This window comes from Phalaenopsis equestris, unplaced genomic scaffold (genome assembly GCF_001263595.1).
Source record: "Phalaenopsis equestris unplaced genomic scaffold, ASM126359v1 Scaffold000660, whole genome shotgun sequence".
NCBI lineage: Eukaryota > Viridiplantae > Streptophyta > Magnoliopsida > Asparagales > Orchidaceae > Phalaenopsis > Phalaenopsis equestris.
In genome coordinates this window covers 6,158-28,499 of record NW_018165100.1, presented here as the reverse complement: position 1 = coordinate 28,499, position 22,342 = coordinate 6,158, and the positions used below count along the sequence as shown (strand labels likewise).

Sequence of the window (22,342 nt, the reverse complement as noted above, 5' to 3'; positions counted from 1 at the left end):
TTGTGTTTTCCCTAATTTTTCTAAAAAAGAGTGTCAATTTTGAGGTCAGATTGGCATATTATGTCAATAAAAAGCCTTAAACCATTATTTGCACACAATCCCCTCATACAATCCCTACCCATTGCTCAAAGCAGTCCTAATAATATTAATAATCAAATGTAGAGATTGTCAAATATGGTAACATGAATAGAAGTAATGTGAGGTAAGAAATCCAAAAAATGAAGGTGAACAACAAATCATGAAGGCCAATCACCCATAATTTAGGGAGAATGCTACAATTCATCCAAATGCAACAAAGGTGAAAAGAAGCCACAAGTATCATGGCATGAGTTGATAGTAAAAATGAGTTGGAGATGGTGAGGCTATAGAAGCTCAATATAACCAAGACCCTAAAACGCCATCCACCTCATCATCATCAGCTTTATCATAGCTATTGTGGTTGACAAGATAAATCTTTTTATTTGTTCATATTAAGAGTCGCCTGAGGTGCTAAATATATACTTCATAAATTACTAGAAAATTGAATAACACAATAAATAAATTCTAATCCTTACTTTTAATGGTGTAATGATTCCTACTTTTAAACCTATTTCACCCAAAATCAAAATAACATCTAAATTTAACATTGGACAGTTGAAAAATGTTATGATACTTTCCTTTGATTCCTATATTCCTCACGACCTACTAATCTTAATCTCCTTGGATATGTCCCTTCCCCACGTCAACTTAAGAGAAAATCCAAGGCTAATGACTTGAAGTTGAATAAGGACTTAGCATATAGGTGTTGCAAACATATGCATGCTGATTTGCCAAAATGGGTCACATAATAGACATAATATCGTAAACCCTTCATATAATTATCTCTTCAAATTCCCCAGCATCTATAAATTAGTTTGTGATGCAAATTCATCTCGTTCAACAGATTCCTATCCAATTTTATTTTTGAATGTGTCTATTTAATTTTGGCACATGTTTTAATTATATTTTATTTTAGTTTTACAAGTAGTGCATATTCCATTTTTTTTTAATATAAATTGAAGTTATTTTTGGTATGCAATAAGTATCTTGTTGTATATAAAGGTCGCACTAAAACTGCATAGAATAAAATTATGAGATTTTTTAGTAGCATAGGTTGATCTCTCTTCTAAACATTCCATATGTATCTTCTCCTCTATTTAATTATATAAAAGCCAACCCATCAACAATCATCAGTCACAGCTTGTTTTATGCAATTGATTCAATCATCACTTAGCCCACACTCATTTGCATTCATCTATTTCCATGGTTAGTGCCACTAAGCACAACATTGCCCGCTCTAATCCTACTGGAACGTGCTCATGTTAATCTAGTGTGCTCACAATCTCAAAATGTTGTTTGATCCCATCCAAGTTCAATCATTGAAGATCTGTTCCAGCCAATCATTACTCATTGCCTGGCTCGCTCTCCATGCACTCACATTATTGCAATAATTATTTGGCCATAAATCCATATATGCCTCTATTGAATCGTTCATGTGCACCTCTCGTTTTCATACTCCCTGATTCAAAATGAGTTTTTATTTCTATCTACAAACCGATAGTTGCTACCATCCTCCACATCTCCACCTCTTCAAAATAGAGGAATCAATCTTCATTGTCCCTTCGAGGCTAGGGAAAGTCTCTGGTCTACAAAAGTTTTTATATTACAAGGAATGTCATCACGTTTGGACAAAATAGAAGCCTCTAATATCACAAGATCTCCATGCCATTAAAAGTGTGCAAATATCGGCTAAAAATTTAAAATTCAAGGATGAGCTCGATGACAATGATGCTTAGGACATCCATTTGATTTATAAAAGCTTCTAGTACTTCTTGATAAAGATGACATTTCCTATCAATAGTGGAGCAATCTTCATTTGCGTCTCATTTTAGTGAAATAACATGAATAATTATATCAAATACTCTATGAGATGGATGAGATATTTGGCATGATTGTTGGAGCATTCGGGAATTTGAATTAGATGCCAAGGTATTCATTTTATAACAAAATTTTAATATTTGAGACAACTCCAAGGTCCAATCTTATGTTTTGATGTGAAATCATAAATGTTGGTTTTGGACATATAGCATCATTTTCAAAGCAATGAGAAAATGTCTTTTCCTCAAAGGAGATTATCATGACAGCTTTTACTAAAAAAGAAAATATTTCAATAAGATTATTGTCAATGCCTCTTGAGTTAACTCAAATTTAATGAAAAGAATATTATTTCTTCAACAACAAAGTTTGGAAAGAATGCAATTGCTAACAGTGCCTTGAAACTAAAGCCTTATACAGTTAAGTTTTTCAATGGCATTTGCACTCCTGTAATTATTAATAACAAATGTGCTATTTTATGTCAAGAGAAAGTTGGCACTTCAATGCAAAGTAAAGTGAATACTTCCAAAGAAACTTGGGCAGATGACAAGAAGCTAATTGATAGCGTCTTTATGAAGACATACCTTGAGGATTTGCAAAACAAAAGCAAAAATTTGCTTGCTAATGCTAACAAATCTTCCAAATCAATAGTAAGCAATAATGCTTTTTAAATAGGGGTGTGGATTTTATAAATTCCAAACAAAACACTAAATTTTCTAGCCAATTGATAAGAAAGTACATGTTAGGTCTCGTGTCAAAATACTTGATGATAAACTTGATTAGTGCCATGAGAAAATAAAAAGGCACTAATTACTTCTCTACCTAATTAGTACAACCTCAACTCTACTAGTCCTTGTTTCCCCTCCCCTTGTGTGCTTAAGCTTTTGTTTCCCCTCCCCTTGTGTGCTTAAGCTTGAGTGTGATGATATCGTTAATCTTAGCTTGACTTTGTGCCCGAGGATCGAGCTTGACCATGCTACATCTGAGTTTGAGAAGCCAACAACCATTACTATTTCTCCATAACCTATATAGAGTGAGGAGATATGCGTTATTCCTCAACTACTACTACTTGTTCCTATGCTAATTAACTTTATTTTTTTCACTTCTTTCATCATCATACAATCCTATTGGAGCTCATACATTGTAACATAAAGTGTGAAAATATATGAATAACCCACAAATAATTGAGACAATTATATAGGATTTCACTCAATTTATTATAATAATGTCAACTTCTTCACTTGTATAGATTGAATTCTAATACTTCCACCATTGCCACAACAGCATTACTAAAGTTTGTATTTTCACCAAGATTATGGATTGGATTCAAGGCGTACATCAATTTCTAAAGTCAATGAGCTTATATCCTTCGCAAGTGATCAAATTCCTATTGTTGCTAATGGTCAGAATTCCCAAGCTCCACTTCCACATTTACCACTATCATGTTGTCGTCTAGTCTTCTAAGATGAGTTTATTTTAGCCTACACGAATTGCTGTACCGTCCCAGATAATCATATTCATGTCCAAATGAATTTTTGCATTGTAGCCTTTACACGTGTTTTAATTAAGTTTTAATTTTGCAAGAAAGCATTATATTTTTCCTTACTTGTTTGAGTTATTTTTAGGAGGTTTTGAAGCCCTATTCTATATAGAATGTGCGCTAAAACTACAAAAGAAAAATTTACAGAGCAACGAATATAATTCTATGATTCGTTCTACTCTCTCTCTCTCTCTCTCTCTCTCTCTCTCTCTCTCACACACACACACACACATACACAATTATTTTGCCCCCCTCTCTCTCTCTCTCACACACACACACACAAACACATACACAATTATTTTGCCCCATTCACTTAAAAATCCATGTGCCCCATAAAAAAATGACGATTAAACTAAATCCATGTCCCATAAAAAATGATGATTAGACTATCCATGAATTTGCATCCAGCAATTAGCCAATTGCTTAAAATTATAGCCCACAATATACATCAGATCTTACCTAAATTCATCTAACACATAACTATGACCCATTAGGTTCTTTAATTGCTTAAACAATAGATAATGTGAATAAATTTCATCTATCTTACAATAATTACATGATAAATAAGCTGAAATTTCTTCAAAAAGTATAATTAAGCATTAAAATAAATTCAAATCTAAATTACTAGTGTTGCTGAGTTGAGACGTCCTAGCCTAATCAATAGGGAAACGTATGCAAGAATTTGCTATGACATTCCACTTAAATGGCTGTCACAACATAAACCAAATGTGTTGACTACGTTTAAAATTAAGATAAGATTTCTAGTAAAGAATTTGAATATTTTGGATGAAAAGACCAGGGAAAAAACATAAGGACGCCAAGGATAGTTATGCACCATTATATGTCAGAAAAGTTAAAAAAAAAAAAATGTTATTGAAAGATCAAACTGTTAAGGTGAATATGATTAGCAATAAAATGCTTGTTATCAAGATAAATTTTGATGTTAAATTATCAATGAAGCTAGTAGTTATGCTCCACAGGGGATTAGAAGATAGTTTGAAAAGATCAATCAAAATGACAGTTGAAAGATCGAATCGTCAGGTAAATATGATTAGCAAAAGAGAGCTTGATATTAAGATAATTATTAATGTTAAATTATATAAAAAAAAAAGTTAGTAGTTATATGATAGAAAAAGGATGAACATTCAAATAAATTAGGACAAAAAAAATATTTTACTTCACCAGCACAAAAACAATTAAAGTAAATACATAATATATAAAAACATATAATTCAAGAGGCAGACGACCTCTCTCAATTGCCAACCCTAAGATTCAAGACAACAATCACACATTCCCCAACCCTAAACATATTAGACCTATTTATACCCCACACTAACAAATGACTAAATTGGCATTTTATTCTTACGCCTAGCATATATCTTCAATCTATTTTGGCGGGCTTGGTGTCGACTCAATGGAGCACGAGGCGGACAATGCCATAGAAGTCGGTCAACATTACTCCTCTCCCATAAAAAACACATAATCCTCAAGGTGGAAAAGAGGATTTTGTTATTGGATTAAGTCGCATGGCTCCCACATGGTGTCATAATCTAAAAATCTTTTTCATTTAACATGAAACTTGTAGTAAATCTCACAAGTTTGAAATGCAGTCTTACTCAAGTTTCTTTTAAAAATACCAAAATCCCAAAAAAATCATCCAATACCTCATCCATCATTAAGAGGAGACATTTTCATATTCAGTTTCCTTATTCAATGCCAATAATCCACATAGAACCGTCAACTCCCACCCATCTTCACTAGCAAGATTAGGCTATTAAAGGACCTCATACTAGGTTTTATGATCTCGAACTCCAACATCTCTGGAATCAATCTCTCGATCTCATCCTTTTGTACTTAGGGGTAGCAAACACTGATGGGAAAAATCCCCGATATCAGAGTTAATGTATGCTCATGTTCCCTCAAAGGCAACAAATCTTGTGACAACTGAAAAACTTATTCAAGTTGTTATAGAAGTTGGATGAGTGCTAGAATCTCTGCCAACTCCATGTCATACGTCTCTTCTATGTTATGCAACTCAGTCAAGAATCCCAACTATGTATTCTATATTGCCCTAACCATAGCCTTGAGCATCACCAAGGTCTTGCACAAACTAGGGTCACTACGAACACCAACTTGTCTCCCTCCTGAAGCTCCATTGCCAAGAATTTTCAATTCATTTTAGTTTCATCTAAAGGTTGCAACCAGTTCATAACCAATAACACGTCAGTGATCCTTAAATCTAAGGGAAGAAAATCCTTCATCACCTGGATACCTTACAGTGTTAAAATCACCATTTTACAAACTCCTCTGCTCTATGTCTTGTCCCCATCATGACTCCAAAACCTCTTATTTCAACCACTACTTGGTGGCCCCACTATCTGTCAACACCACTGCATCCTGCTCACAGATCTATCCACAAAAATTCATTGTGTGGTTTGGTGTTAACCCCACCAACGAGTTCAATGAGACTTTGGTCACATCCAAGTAGGGTGTTACTCCTCTCCCTCCACCACAACTTCTTATGTTTCTTCATCCCCTACCTCCTCCTTTTCACACAATCATCACAATAAAAACATAATCCATTAGTTTGCTTCTTTTGAATTTCTATTTCTATAAGGCGTTTGAATGACGCCCCCGATCATTACCCATTATTCCTATCCTATGGCGCTTCTCCCTAGAATCCCACTGTTTGAGTTTTTGGTATAGTTGTGGTTGTAGCATTTTGGTAAGACGTTCCATTTATGATGCTACTACTATTCCGTTCTATTGCATTTTTATCTTCAATCAACTACACTAATTCCATAATTTCTCCCAATCCCAGCGGCCTCAACTAATAACTGTTAATCAAACATTTAGCTTCAACCCTTTGATGAAGTTTCCTTCTACACTACTCTTGATATCCTTCTTAAACAATCAGATAGCATCCCAAATTTTCACCTATAATCCATAATGGCCTAATCCTAAACCAATGCAAAATATTTCTCGAATAAATCTCCATCACGCATGGTTCAAAAATGCTCCGACAATAGTTCTTTCAATTCTTCTCAAGTTTTATTTGGCTCGTGTTATTCTCTTCATTGACACCACACCAGTCTTCCCTTCCAAACATAGGTCGTTGCCACCAATTTTTCTTCCTTCGTCAGCCCATTAACAGTAAAGTATCTCCCCAAGCGATAAACACAATCATAGGCATCTTGTCCTTCAAAAATTGTCATCTTCAGTTTTTTTATTCATGAGTTTCCTCCCCAATTTCCTCGACCAAAGCGCGTTACACTTATGAAGCAGGTGTTGAGTACCCTTTCTAAACCCATATTAATTTTACTTCTTCCATAAGTCTGGTTGACCCCATAATCAACTTGCTCGTCCCCATAGTGAATCACTTTCTGTCTGGAAGGCTGCCATAGCAAAAAATGATGTTGAAGTTGGATGCAATCCTCCATCAGTGTCCCACCCACCGTGAGTCCCTGTTCCAGGCCAAAATCACTTGAATCCATCTTTACTAGCCGCAAATTGCATGTTCTCCTGTTATGTCTACTGTCGCTCATTCCAAACCTCCAGATGAGAAATTCGCTCTAGATGTTGCCACTCGAATTTGCTCCAGACTCATTCGCTCTATCATGCCTGCTTTAGTTTGTTACAACCGTCCGGATGTCACGATATTCCTTAAAATTTTTGTCACTCGAGTTCGCTCTTGATTCGTTCCCTAGATCCCGGGACTCCAAATCCTCTTAAAGCAGCGTCATTGCCCTGATTCGGTATGAATTTTTCCAATTTTTGTTGCTCGCCTCCACTCTAGATGCCGTCGCTCGATCCCGCAGCGAGTAGCGGAGAATTTGCATGAAATTCAATGATCTCCTTCATTATTTCTTCTAAGGCCATGAATTTCCCCTCGATGGATGAGAATCGTCCCTCTATTCCAGATCTAGTTTGACTCCTCTCCCTCTAATTTCTCCTCAAAAGGCATTTACTTTCTGAGGCACCATTACTCCGTGGACGGTTTTAGATCACAAAAGCAAAACTTTTGTGTAGCTTCCGAGCTAGCTTGAATCACGATTGCATTGTCAGGTTCTATCAAGAAGGCGGAACCCTGTACGATATGATCCCGCCGTTGGCTTCCAAGCTAGCTCAAATTGCAACTGCATTGCAAGCTTTTGACACGAAGGTAACTCTATCGTGAGATTTGATCACTAAAGCAATCACGTTAATTTGCAATGTATTGCGATTTTGTCGTTGTCTTGCCATCTAGCTCAAATTATGATTGTATCGCGATGTTTGGTCACAAAGATGATTGTATCGCGAGGTTTAGCCAAAAAGCCGATCTTGTCGATCTGTAATGCATTATGATCCCATCGTTGGCTTCTCGATTAACTTGAATCGCGACTGTATCGCTATGTTCAATCACGAAGGTGACGGATCTCCTCTACATCGCGATCCCATCGTTGTCTACCCAAGGATCTAATGCTTGGATACCAATTTGATAGGAAAGAGACAAGCTTTCATATATATTAGGACAAAATAAAATATTTTACTTCACAAATGTAAAAGAACACAACTCAATTATATAAATAATTAACACTCATAATTCGAGAGATAGGAGATCTCTCTTAAATCTTAATCCTAAGGTTCAGGACAGCAATCACAAATCCCCCCAACCCTAAACATATTAGCCTTATTTATAACCCACAATAATAACAAACAAATGACAATTTCCCTTTTATTCTTATGCCTGACATCAGACTAACTTGGTGGACTTGGTGTCTGACAATTTCCCTTTTATTCTTATGCCTGACATCAGTCTTCAAACTAACTTGGTGGACTTGGTGTTGACCCATTGGAGTATGAGGCAAACGGTATTGTAGGCATCTGCCTAACATTATGTTCCTCAAGTGGCATTTTATAGTTATGAAAAAAATAATTTCGAGAAAGATAAAATAATTACTACAATGTCTTCTTGAAAAAAAAAACATTTAATGGAAATGGCAAATGTGATTTAGCTTCTAATAAGATGAGCTATGATAAGATTCATGATGGGCATAAAAATAGGATAAAGAAATACACTGGGCGAAGCAATACTTGATTTTATAGCAACCTATGACATTGCAATAACAAGCATGTACTTTAAGAGAAAAAAGATTTTATTACATTCAAAGTAGAACAAAAAAATCACAAAAAAAGGATCAATTTTTATATAGAAGAAATAAAATTATTTGCAAAGATTGTCATATGATTCTTAATATAATTTGGCAACACAACATAGAGTAAAAGTTAAGAATGTATATCTAGAGTAAGGAAATAATTATAAATAATTGCCTAATTATAAGAGGATCAAATTTGAAAGTCTGCCAATCATTCAAATTGAACTTCACAATTTCGAGAAAATGGAAGAATTATTACAATGACTTCTTGAAAAAAAAAACATTTGATGGAAATAGCAAATGTGATTTAGCTTTTAATAAGATGAGTTGATAAGATTCACGATGGGCCTAAAATAGGATATAGAAATACACTAGGAGAAGCTATACTTAATTTTATGGCAACCTATGATATTGCAATAACAAACATTTCCTTAAGAGAAAAAAGATTTTATTGCATTCAAAAGTACAGCACAAAAATCACAAGGAAAAAAAATCAATTTTTATATAGAAGAAATATAACTATTTGCAAAGATTGTCGTATGATTCTCCATATAATTTGGTAACGCAACATAGAGTAGAAGTTAAGAATGTATATCTAGAGTAAGGAAATAATTTTGCATAATTGCCTAATTATAAGATAATCAAATTTGAAATTCTACCAATCATTCAAATTTAACTTAATAAAATAGATAAATTAAAATTCTTTAGTAAAGGAAAATCTAAGTTAACTAGTTTAAAAAGGAATTCTATTGTAGAAGCTTTAAGAAACTCTAAAAATAAATTGAGTACTAGCAAGGAAACTTATTAGTAAAGTAGGGAAGGGGTGATATCGAGTAAAATTACCTCAATTCAAATTTGAATATTTCAATCTCAGCTAAAGCCAAACTCAAAGTCAAGCCAAGAAGAATTGATCTTCAGTCAAATCTCAAGCTTTTTTATCAAGTTTTTTAATTTAATATGTTTTATTATAATAAATTAAAGCGAGTATACATATATGTATATATGTAATAAGACATGCATACCATGCATTACACTATATATTGTGCAAAATCAAATTAACTTCAAGTGACCCAACATTGAGTTGAAGCAAATCCATTTTAATTCAAATTTGATCAAAATTCAAGTGATTATCTAACAAGATCTGAGTTTCATACATAATAATCAACCTTATGGTAGATTGAGAAGATGCAAAGTTGGGTTAGGCCAAAATTAACTTATAACGAGTGGCTGCCAAAGCTTATATTGATTTTTTTTAAAAAAAGAAACTTGCAAAAAAAGCAATAAGCAAAATAACAGCTACAACTTTTGATTAATTATATAATAGAATTGGTACTAAGAATACCATAAAAATAACAACACCAAGAGATAGAATTCTTACAACATTGATCAGGTTAAATACATTAGAAACAAAGATACTGGAACCTTAGTTTAAAATAAAGATGCCAAGAGATATTGTACATATTATTTTGAGACATCATACAACAATCGCCAACAACAAGCCTTTATCCCAGAAGTGGGGTCGGCTACTTGAATCTTTTTTCTCCATTGTGTCCTATTGAGTGTCATATTTTCATTTAATCCTAATAGATTAAGATCATTTTTTATACAATAGGACCAAGTCTATTTAGGTATACCTCAACCTTTCTTAACATAAGTTGAATCTAAACATATACTCTCCTAACTGAATCATCACGTTTAAGGTGACCAAGCCAACTAAGCCGACACTCTCTAATCATCTCTACCACTGGAATGTCTACCACAGAGCTACAACAACCCTTTCACGGATATATTCATTTTGCATTTTGTCTCTAAAGTGTCAAGCCACTAATCCCCCTAAGCATTCTCATCTCAGCACCACTTATCTTGTTTTATGCTTCTCTTTTAAAGGCCAACATTTTGTGCCATAAAGCATTGTAAGTCTCACCACCTTCTTATAAAGTTTTCCTTTAAGTCTACGCATTACTTTTCTATCACACAAAAGGCCCAATGCATTCCTCCATTTCAACCAAACAACCTGAATTCTACTAATAACATCCTCATCTATATCACCATCACTCTGAACAATAGACCGGAGATATCAAGAACATTCACACATTTTAAAGTTACAATTCTACCACTAGAGCTACTACGACTTAAAATTACATTACATGTATTCAATTTTAGATCTACTCAAACGAAAGCATTTAGACTCCAGACCTTCATAATTCAAGTTTTCCCTAAACTCTTTTTCTAGTTTTATCCACAAGAAGGATATCATCTCTGAAAAGCATACACCAAGGTACATCCTCCTGTAAATGTAGCATCCATAACTAACACAAAAAGATATGGGCTTATAGACGATCCCTAATGCAATTCGACTGAAATAGAAAAATACTTGGTCAAACCTCCTCCTATTTGAAAAAAACAACTCTAGTATACATATCTTTAATGCCTTTAATATAAGTCAGATCAACACCTTTCTTCTCTAAAACTCATCAAAGAACTTCTTTTTGAACCTTATCGTGAGCTTTTTCTACAACAACAACAACAACGCCAAGCCTTAATCCCAATACGTGGGGTCGGTTACATGAATTCTTTTTCTCCATTGCATCCTATAGACTGTCATATTTTAATTTAATTCTAATAAATTAAGATCATTTTTTAATCAATAAGCCCAAGTCTTTCTACGTCTACACCAAACCATCTAAAACGACTCTCTCTAATTTTGTCCGCCACTGGAGTTATACCAACCCTATCACAGATATATTCATTTTTCAAATTTTGTCCGCCACTGGAGTTATACCAACCCTATCATAGATATATTCATTTTTCAGATCATCAAATGGTTGACGTTTAATATGACCAAAACATCTATGATGACTTTCTCTAATTTTGTCCGCCACTGGAGTTATACCAACCCTATCACAGATATATTCATTTTTCAATGTCTCTAAGTGTAAAGTCACTCATCCATCTAAGCATTCTCATCTCAGCAAAACTTAGTTTTATGCTTCACTTTTAAAGGCCAACATTTTGCGTCATTCAGCATTGCAAGTCTCAGCACCATCTTATAAAATTTTCCTTTCAGTCTATGCGGTACTATCACATAATAGGCCAGAAGCAAAACATTCCTCCACTTAAACAACCAACTTGCCACTTAATTCTACCAACTTGAATTCTACTAATAACATACCCATCTATATCACCATCACTTTGAACAATAGACCCAAGATATCTAAAACATTCACACCTTCTAATAATTTGATCACTCATAATTACAACCCTTTCACTAGAGCTACTGCTACTAAAATTACATTCCTAGTATTCAGTTTCAGTTCTAGTCAAACGAGGCCTTTAGACACCAAAGTAGACCTCCATAATTTGAGCTTTTCATGAGTTTTTTTCTCTAGTCTTATCCACAAGAATGATATCAATAGTGAAAAGCATACACAAAGTTACATCTTACTGTAAATGTCCAGTGAAAGCATCCATAACTAAAGCAAAAAAGAAATGGGCTTAAAGTCGATCCCTGATGTAATCCAACTGAAATAGAAAAATATTTGATCAATCCTCCTATTCAAACACAAATAACAATTCTAATATACATATATTTAATGACTTGAATATAATTCATATCAACACTTTTCTTCTCTAAAACTCTCCAAAAGATATGTCTTAGAACCCTATCGTATGCTTTTTCTAAATCAATAAAAATCATATGTAGATCCTCCTTATTCTTTCTGTACTTACCCTATCCCATAATTTTAATGACACATCAACTTAATCCATCTATAATTTACACACTTTTGCATCACCTTTATTCTTAAAAATGGGGAACAAAACTTTACACACTTTTGCATCACCTTTATTCTTAAAAATAGGGAACAAAACACTCTTCCTCCACTCCTCAGGTTTCTTTTTAGCTTTTAAAATAATATTAAAGAATTTTGTAAACCAGAATCTCTCAAATCTCCTAAATATTTCAATTGGGATATTATCAGGTTCTACAGACTTTCCACCCTTGATTTTCTTTAAAACACCATAAACTTTTTTGTACCAATGTGATGGTTAAAATGAAATATTTTATTATTATAACGATATTAACATCGCTATGATAGATCGTCTTTTCAGAAACATCATTGAAAAATTTATCAAAATAACTCACTCATCTATGTTGAATATCTTTTTTCTTAGAAAAGCACTTTTTGATTTTCTTCTTTAATACACTTTCCTCGAGGTAAATAATAACTTTTTTTCCTCTTTGTTTGGCAATGTGATGGTTAAAATGAAATATTTTATTATTATAACGATATTAACATCGCTATGATAGATCGTCTTTTCAGAAACATCATTGAAAAATTTATCAAAATAACTCACTCATCTATGTTGAATATCTTTTTTCTTAGAAAAGCATTTTTTGATTTTCTTCTTTAATACACTTTCCTCGAGGTAAATAATAACTTTTTTTCTCTTTGTTTGGCTTCTCTTTGTGTGTCTATTTTATATATATATATATATATATATATATATATATATTTCAACATCTTTAGCATATAATCTACTATATAGATCATTCAATGCATAATTTTCAATGTCACATATTGTTCCCTTAGACTCCTACGGGTTATTTTGTATTTTTCTCAATTCTCTCAGCTTTTATATTTAAATCAATTTTTCTAACATAATTTATTATATTTTATTTTTTCTTGTAAATTATTATTCCACCAATTATTTTTATTTATAGAAATTTTTCCTTATCATAAGCTCTTTCTAAATCAATAAAAATCATATGTAGATTCTCCTTACTTTCTTAGTACCTCTCTATCAAACCTCTCAATAAATATATAGCTGTCATAATAGACTTGACAGATATAAATCAAAATTGATTATGAGAAATCATTTTTATAACTTATTGCCAGATAGAAATCATTGATTATATATGTTCAATTACACTCTCCCATTATTTTAAAATATGACTTATTAACTTATTTCCTCTAAAATTTACACTCTTAAGCACCCCCTTTATTCTTAAAAATGGGACCAAAATACTCTTCTTCCACTCCTCCTGTACCTTTTTAATTTTTAAAATAATATTAAAGAGTTTAGTAAGCCAAGAAACTCCTATATACTTCCACACTTCAATTGGGATATCATCAACTTCTTTTTTACTAATACGAAGATAAAAATAAAAAGTTTAATTATTATTAACAATATTAAGATCACTAAGATCGATTTTCTTTTCAGAAATTTCATTGAAAAATTTATCAAAATAACTCTTATACCTATATTGAATATCTCCATCTAAGAAAAACACTTTAATTTTCATCTTTAATACAAATTACTTGAATTAAATCTTTATTTTTCTTTTATCTTTGTTTAGCTAGTTTATACATATGATTTTCATCATTTTTATCATCTATTATAAAGATAACTTAAAACAAAAAATCTCCGCATCACAAATTGTTCTCTTAAACTCCCCAGAAGCCATTATATTTTTCTCAATTCTCTAGGCTTTGACATTTAAACTAATTTTTATGACATAACTTCTTATATTTTATTTTTTTGGCATATTATTATTCTACGGTTTTTATGACATAACTTCTTATATTTTATTTTTTTGCATATTATTATTCCACGGCCAACTATTTTTATTTATAAAAGTTTTTCATTTTGATTCTTCAAGTCCTCTTTTATCACTTGTTTAATAGTTTTTGTTAATTTATCCCACATAGAATTATCTTCTTTATGATTAAGTTAAATACATTAGAAGCAAAGATAACAGAATGAAAATACTCAGAAAAACAAATTATTTATGAAGAGCATAATAAGCAAAAAAGATAAGAAATCTAATAAATTAATCCAAAAAGTTGACTTTACACATAAAAAAAGCCTTACAAATTAATGAGATGTACTCAAATTTGAGAATTTGAGATGGACATCATTGTGATGCAATTAGTAAATCTTTATAATGGATTTTTTCAGAAAAACAAGATGTCAAACAATAGAAGAGAAACATCAATACTAATTTTTCGAAACAATGATCTTAAAAATTATGTTGATTATAAAGGAATCAACATTATGAATTCAAAAATGAAGCTATGAGAGCAAAAATGACCATATATTTAAAAAAAATATGTTAATTTTGAAAAATTAATTTGGTTTCAAGACGAGATCTATATGTAAGTGATTTCTGAGTTAAAATTATTAATGGAAGTATAGAAGCAAATAAATTAACTTTATATGGTTTTTATGGTACTATTCCTCATAAAAATCGAAACATCTTTCCAAAGAAAATTTGGCCAAACACAATTTTTGTTTCAATAATCCCAACAATTTACACAAATACAAAAGATAAGCACCTATAATTCGAGAGGAGGAGATCTATCCCAATTCTTACAATTCGAGGGTAAAAAATCTCTCCCAAACACTAGACCTGAGACTCACAACTCAATCCCATGCATCCTCTAACCTTAACCATAACAAGACTATTTTTACACAACAATAATCATAATAAAAGTCTACATTTCCCTTAGGCATACAAAAGAAAACGCACTCGTAACAATATTCCCCCCTTCCCCAAAAGACACCCAGTCCTCAAGGTGGTAAAAATGAGAGTATTCGTCCTTCCCCGTAGCTGTCTCTACCTTTTCATCCTTTGTTCCCTCGTCCTTGCAACAGTGTCTTGGAGTAAACTTCTCATCATACTGAAAACATAATCTCTTGGCTCTCTTCTCCGGAATTTTTTTATCTGTAAGGAACTTGAGTGTTGCTCCTGGTTATGGTCCATTATTCGTGTCCCACGCATCCCCCCTCTAGGATTTCACTATTTGAGCTTTTGTTATCGTTGTGGTTGCAGTTGTTCGGTATGATGTTCCATCTGCGTTACTTCTGCTAGCCTTCTTCATCTGATTTATATCCTTTACCATCTAAGCTAGCTCCATCATTTGCCAGTATGTTGGGCTTTAGGCTCTTTATGAAATTTCCCTCCAATCTTGCTTCATAAATCACCCTCAGTCGTCCCGACAATAGCTCAAATCTTTTCTTGTATTTAATGGCAGTCTCCTCCTGAGTCAAAACATAGAATTGCTTGAGTAGGTCTCCTTCCTGAATTGCTCAGAAATATTCCAATAAACAATCCTTAAAGTCCTCCCACGAATGGATCAGGTATCTAGCTTCCCTCTACTGAAACCAGACTAGAGCTTTCCCTTCTAAACTTAACCCTGTTGCCATGAGTTTCTCCTCCACATCTAACCCATTTACCCGAAGTATTGCTCCGCCTAATACACATATTTATGTGTGTCTTTCCCCTCAAAGATCGACATATTTAAATTCCTAACTCTAACATCTTCACCCCAACTTTCTCTTCCTCCATTGTTTTCCCTCATGTATCGAGCGCAAAATTCCCTCTTTCGATCGTAGCCATATCCCCTCCCTACTTCTCTCCTTTATTCTTCTTGCTCCTCCGTACCTCTTGCTTAATCTTTTCTCCATATTTCGGCCCAACCTAACTACCTCCATTAGAAATCTCTAATCCGCCCCCAATCGGAGCCCTGAAAGAGGGTTCATGAAGGTGGATGTTTTCCTCATTTTCCTTACATTTGATTTCTTTTCCTTTCGATATTGCCACAGATTCTTCATTCAACCTTTGATTAGGGTTTGCAAATTGAGTTGTCGGTGGGGTCTTAGATTGCTTCTCAATGAGCCTCTTTAACATCTTCGAATTTCTCTGATGCTCTCGAATTGATCCTCTAGTCGGTTCTCCATAGAAAAGAACCTATCCTCTATGGTGGTGAATCTTTCTTTCCTTCTAAATATGATTTGACTCATCTCTTCCTATAATTTTTTGTCCAAATCATCTACTTTCTTGGTTGCTATTATGCCCTGTCACTAGGGAATGCTTGATTCTGAATCTAGTGGTTGACTTCTAGGATCACAATTAGGGCACACACGATCCCGTCGTAGTCTTCCCCGCTAGTTTTGATCTGATCTAGTCTTTTTCACGCGATTCAGTGAGACCGTGATGAATGTAAGCCATAATCCCTTTTGTTTCCCAGGTAACTCGAACCGCTATTGTATCACAAGCCTTCTGTCAGGATCAATAAGGTCTCGTCATCACCTTCCCCGCAAGTTATGATTGCAACTGTATCATAGGGTTGGTCATGAAGGCGACAAACAACCTACCCTGATCGCGATTGTATCTCAATAAGCTTTGATTGACTGTATCACAGGGTTCAGTTATGATAGTGCGGACCGACGAGTGTCCTAAACTCGTTGTTTCCTTCTTTTGTAAATCGCGAGCCCTTCGTTGCCTTCCAAGCAAGTAATGATCACGACTGTATCGCTTGGGTTCGGTCTTGTCGTCGCCTTCCCAATAAGCTATGATCGCGATTATATCGCAGGGTTTGGTCAAGAAAGTGTGGGATCGTGTTGTATCACTTAGGGAGGATTCAAACATGAGTTTCACGTCTCGACAAGCTGCAATCTTTTTGAGGATTCACTATATGCCTAGATCACGTCATCGATTGAAAATCTAGCTCTCCATGCTCAATCATTTTTCTTTGATTCCCAGAATAGACTGTTGTGATGCCAATTTGATGTGATCAAACTTCAAAATTGGCACATTTTCTTATAAAAATTAGGGAAAACACAATATTTCTTTCATAATTCAAACAACTCAATAAGAATATAAATATAAACACTTATTAATAGAGACATAGGTGAACTCTCTTAATTCTTACAATTTGAGAGGTAAGAAATATCTCATAAACCCTAAACCTAAGACTCACAACTCAGTCTCATGCATAAACCTAGCCTCAGACACAACAAGTCTATTTATACCCGACAACAACAATAATAAAAGACTAAATTTCCTTAGACATACAAAATACAAATTTGCCTTTAAGCTAGGCGCCAATATAACACGCCCCTTCTTGGTGCAAACTTGAATATTAATGGACTGGCATGCTTTTATGAAATAACAATATGAAGTAAGCTCAAGGATGGCCTAAGGTTGATAGTTTTGTCCATTTATCCATAGTCATGACTATGACAGTTGAATTTTCTGACTTTATATATATATATATATATATATATATATATATGCATACATACGATTTATTTTGATTTTTTTGTCCATTAGATCATCCCTAGATTCATGTGAAATGGAATATTATGCATTAATTGGATTAAAAAATAAGGTGGTTTGGAGTTAAGAAAACTATGAAGGCTTGGAGACATTTTGATGATGAAAGCTTATCTAGATTGATAAGCAGACACTTATAACTTGAAAGAATTAAGGGTTTTAATCTCATTCCATGATCCATTTTTACACAATTTTGTAAATTTTTATGTTAATGGTGTAGTGATTGGTTGGTTGACGCACCAATGTATCTATATGATCTCTTATTTAGTTTATGTCTCTCATGGACTAACAAAGTACTATTTTCTGACCTCTTTGGATAGTATCCTTGAGAATTAATATAATAGATAATTTTTTAAACTCCTTTATCATATAAATTTATTTTTTTCAATGTTTTTGGTGGTTAACATATTTGGGTTACAGAGTAATAGATGCAACTCTATTGAATATCTTCTTTTTTTGTTGATGCGCCTACACCCTATCTTTCTCTTGCTACAGTTCAAGGGTATGTTGACAATGGCAAATTTAGGGTTGCGAATGATCTGATTTCAAGCCGATCCAAGGCTGGCTCAAAATTAGATCGAAATGGTAGTTTATGGATCAAAATCGGCTTATGGATCCGGCTCATAATTGAAATCGAACGATTTTTGAGTTGGCTTGAATGACATTTTTTATTGAATGCATATGCAAGGGACCCTAATCCAAAATAAGATAGTATTAACGAACATGTTAGGAGCACCAACCAGAGCTAGGGCTAGTGAAAGAGAATCAGAGGTACAGAGAGGTGATAGCAAGATAGATCACAGGCAATTTAGATCATAAGCCGCAGGTGACACACAACCAATTGATTACAAAGATGAAATAAGGATATCATGAGTGCCGACACGCCGAGGAAGGGAGAGACGGATGGATGTAGAGAATGAGTGACAGAGAGACGAAGAAAGGATAAGTCTAGGAGGGTTGAAAGATTTTTTCGAATTGGGAATGAGCAAGGGCAGCTGTGGAGCATAAGTTCAGGGTTAACACAATTAAGTGAACCGCACAATGTAATCCCGACCATCTGATCCTGATTGTGCCAAAGTCAGCCGTTCCGCAGCTCCACCTTACTGAAATGTCACTACATTTGACTTGAATCGTGAGCTGTTCGATTTGATCCACAGCGAATCAAAATCAGATCAAATCTGAACTTAAGATTTTGGCTGTGACACATATCTTAGCTCAAATTATTTGATCTTATTTCGATCTGAGCCAAAAATCACTTTAATTATCGAGTGATTAACGATCTTCAAACTGATTTCACAGCCCTAGGAGAAATCATATGACAGCTATACCTTTTGATATCTCATTACAATAAAGTTATTCATACCTAATGACAACAAAGTTATTAAGTTTTGGTCAAGCATGGCTATTTGTGGCGACCATTCATCTCCTTATATTCGGATCAATGATCACGGAGAGAAGAAATACTCTGGTCGGATTAAAAACTAACTAGTCACTTGCTATTTGATTAGAGGGTAGTTTTCGGTATAGATTAGATCAATGGCCATTGATTTTTTATATTCAAATTATCCAAGTTAATGATAAAGGATTTTTTTTATGTTTCAGTTGTGTTACTTAAAAAATTTAAAGATTTATTATTTATTTATTTATTTTGCTTATCTCGTTAGTGTTTAGGAGGACAGTGACAACATGCAATTCCATTATGGTAAGCAAATAGAAGTGTTGAATGTATTGATGACATTTAAACCATGAAGAAGGAAATTTCTACTTAATACATGAATCAATGATCAATAAAAGGAGACAAAATTATAGCCCGATCAAAGATAAACACTCATTAAGCATGGTAGGTGGCGTTGGTAGCAAGTCGTAGGTAGCGTCAGTGGCATTTGGGTGGTAGGCCGCACCGGTGATAGGAGGTGGCAAGAGGGTGTTGATTGTAGGCATGCGATGACGGCCTGCAATACTTTTCATAAAACCGTGTATTTGAAATTCGCTTAAATCAAACGAATTCCAAATACATTTAAAATGAACAGAGGAATGAATTCCAAATGCACTACATTTGGAATTTTTCTAACCAAACATCTGGACTTCCAAAACTCCTGCAAAAGGAATGCATTGCACTCCTTCTGCAGCTAACCAAACAATCTCCAAGTCAATAAATAACGTTAAAAACCATATATGTTTATATAAAGTTAAGATCTATTGGATATAAATCTTAATTTTTTAGCCTAGATCTAATTTGAAGGAATATACTACCTTCCATAATTTTGATAAATTGTGGTCTGACAAGATGTAAACGGGTACCAGAAAAACCAAGTAATAAAGAAAATTGAATCAAGGAATACCATAATAGACAATATCATACCTATTCATGAGTTCCAAAAATTAGTAACAGCTGTAATCTAAACAAGAATAATCACAGACCTCTCCTTCTCAGAAATTTCATCATGCTGTTCAATGGGCTGTGTGCGGGGTTTCAGATTCAATTTTGGACGCTCAACTGGCCGACTCACAGAATCAGCTCCAACTGACTCCGACTTTATCTTACCCACAGTTCTACGCATTTCTTGAGGTTCTTCCGCATGCATCAAACTAGTTGCATGTAGATATCCCTGCAAGAAAAGTTTCTTCATAATCAAATATAAACATTAGATCAGATGCAAAGCAGTTCTAAAATATCCATGGCTCAATCCCCTTCAAAGTTGGATTAAACACATGTAAGCAATCGCAACAAATTAATTGAAAATGGCCAATTTGATGGATTGTGTTGATAACTGATTTTCTTAGGAATCTAGAACAATGCTCAAACTATTATCCACTTATACAAGATAAAACCAAAAGAAACCACTACCTGCTTGTCCTCTAATAACTTTAGATCAGAGGGCTCCAATGGCTTTGTCCTTGGAAGCAACTTCAGCTTTGGCCTCTCCGAAGCATCATCCAGAGTATGCTGATGCTGCGATGCAGCTACTTTAAACTCATGAGACACTGGATGAGACAAATCAGACTGAAATTCAAAAGTATTTGCATCCTTAATTTCAGGATACGGAGAGGATATCACCCTCGCCTGTTGTAGAAAACCATCAGAATGAAGACCTCCTAACTTCCCCTCCTTCACACCAGTATACGAGGAAATCCTTACCAAATTCCCTTCCTCGTCATTCCAGATCGGAAGGAGGACTGTCCACAGTCCATCGATCCAAGTTCTCCACATTCTGGAATCTGATCATCTCCACATCTGTAGGCTTCGATTGCCACCTTCCCGACGAAACCTTCTCAATCGCGCTAGCCTGTGCAAATCTAGATGCAGCCGCAGGTCCAGACAATGTCACAGAAGGACGGGCCAGCGGTGGCTCGGAGACCACGGCTCCTTTAACTAGCGCTTCCTTCCTAGCCGCCCACGCATTCCCAGCAGAAGAAGTTGATACCCCTGCAGATGGGGAGAGATGGTGTGCCACAACCGGACTGGAACCCGGTCGCTTGGAATCCGATATTGCGACAGTCTGAGATACAACGACTGGTTGAGTGCGAGTGGATTCCGCTGCAACAGCTGATGGGCGTCGAGGAGCGGAGGAGGAATCAAAGGGCTTGCGCTCGTCCTCGTCAAAGTGGCGGCCAATAAATGATGGAGAAGATAGAAAAGCCGGACCTCCCTCGTCAAGGACACGGGGAAGCCCGCCGGAAGAGCCAGGGCGTGGGCGCTGGTGGTCGGCGCGTGCCCCAGTAGCAGCGCCGGCGGTGTTAGGGACGGCAATCCTGGCGCTGGGACGATCTTGAGGCCTTGATGAGCTGCACCAGATCAAGACGGGACGGAAAACATTAGGGTTTCGTAAACGGAGGACAAGCGTTGATAAGACTTACATGCCCGGAGCGGAAGGAAGTAAGAGCTCGGAGGGAATTGAACCGCCATGGAAATCCTTAAGCGTCATAGTCATGGATCCGGCGGAAAATTTCTTCTTGGACATCTTGCTGTTCGCGATGTCCGCGAAGCGGCGAAGGAGAAGAGTCGGTTGAACGATGATCGGCGGAGGTGGGAGGTTCTTCTTTTCGGCCCGGGAATCGATTAGCTAAATACGAAGAACACCCCGGAACCCGGATATCAGAAGTATTATGGCATTGAGCGCCACCACTGTGATTATAACAAAAAAAAATCAAAAAATAAAAAAATAAAAAACCGATAATTAGATACTGATCATTCATGTTGATATTTAAATTAATCATATCGTAATGTTTTGTACCACCGAATCGGTATATCTGCACGTCATAGTTGAATTATTCAGAATTTTAGATTGAAATTATAGATTAAAATTTTATTATAAATTTTATATTTGGAAAATAGATGAAAAAAAGTGATTGATTTGTAAATGATAAATTTCGGTTGTTCGGCATGAAAATGAGCCTATGAAAAAAATCTAAAAACGATCAAATTCATTGAATTTTATCAATCATAAGCTAAGTTTAAAATGAAATCAAACTTATTAAAATAAATTAATTAATTAAAATGAATCTAATCAAATTGAATCAAACTTATTAAAATAAATTAATTAATTAAAATAAATCTAATCAAATTGTTTTAAATTGTTTTTTTTTTTTTACTTCTGAATTTGTTTGTATTTTATTTGGAGTTAAATTGAAAAAAAAAAATTGGGGATGCTA

At 34.5% G+C, this 22,342-nt stretch overlaps 1 protein-coding gene across 1 annotated transcript in view; it reads right to left on the bottom strand.

Annotated features, from left to right (window-relative positions):
- The window catches only part of LOC110030118, a 29,039-nt gene extending 7,231 nt beyond the window's left edge, over positions 1 to 21,808 (bottom strand). The window contains 4 exon segments of the mRNA XM_020732697.1: positions 20,111 to 20,298; positions 20,538 to 20,855; positions 20,857 to 21,475; positions 21,548 to 21,808. Of these exon segments, the coding sequence (XP_020588356.1) occupies positions 20,111 to 20,298; positions 20,538 to 20,855; positions 20,857 to 21,475; positions 21,548 to 21,651 (1,229 nt within the window). The 5' untranslated portion in view covers positions 21,652 to 21,808.
- Between the last annotated feature and the right edge of the window lie 534 nt (positions 21,809 to 22,342).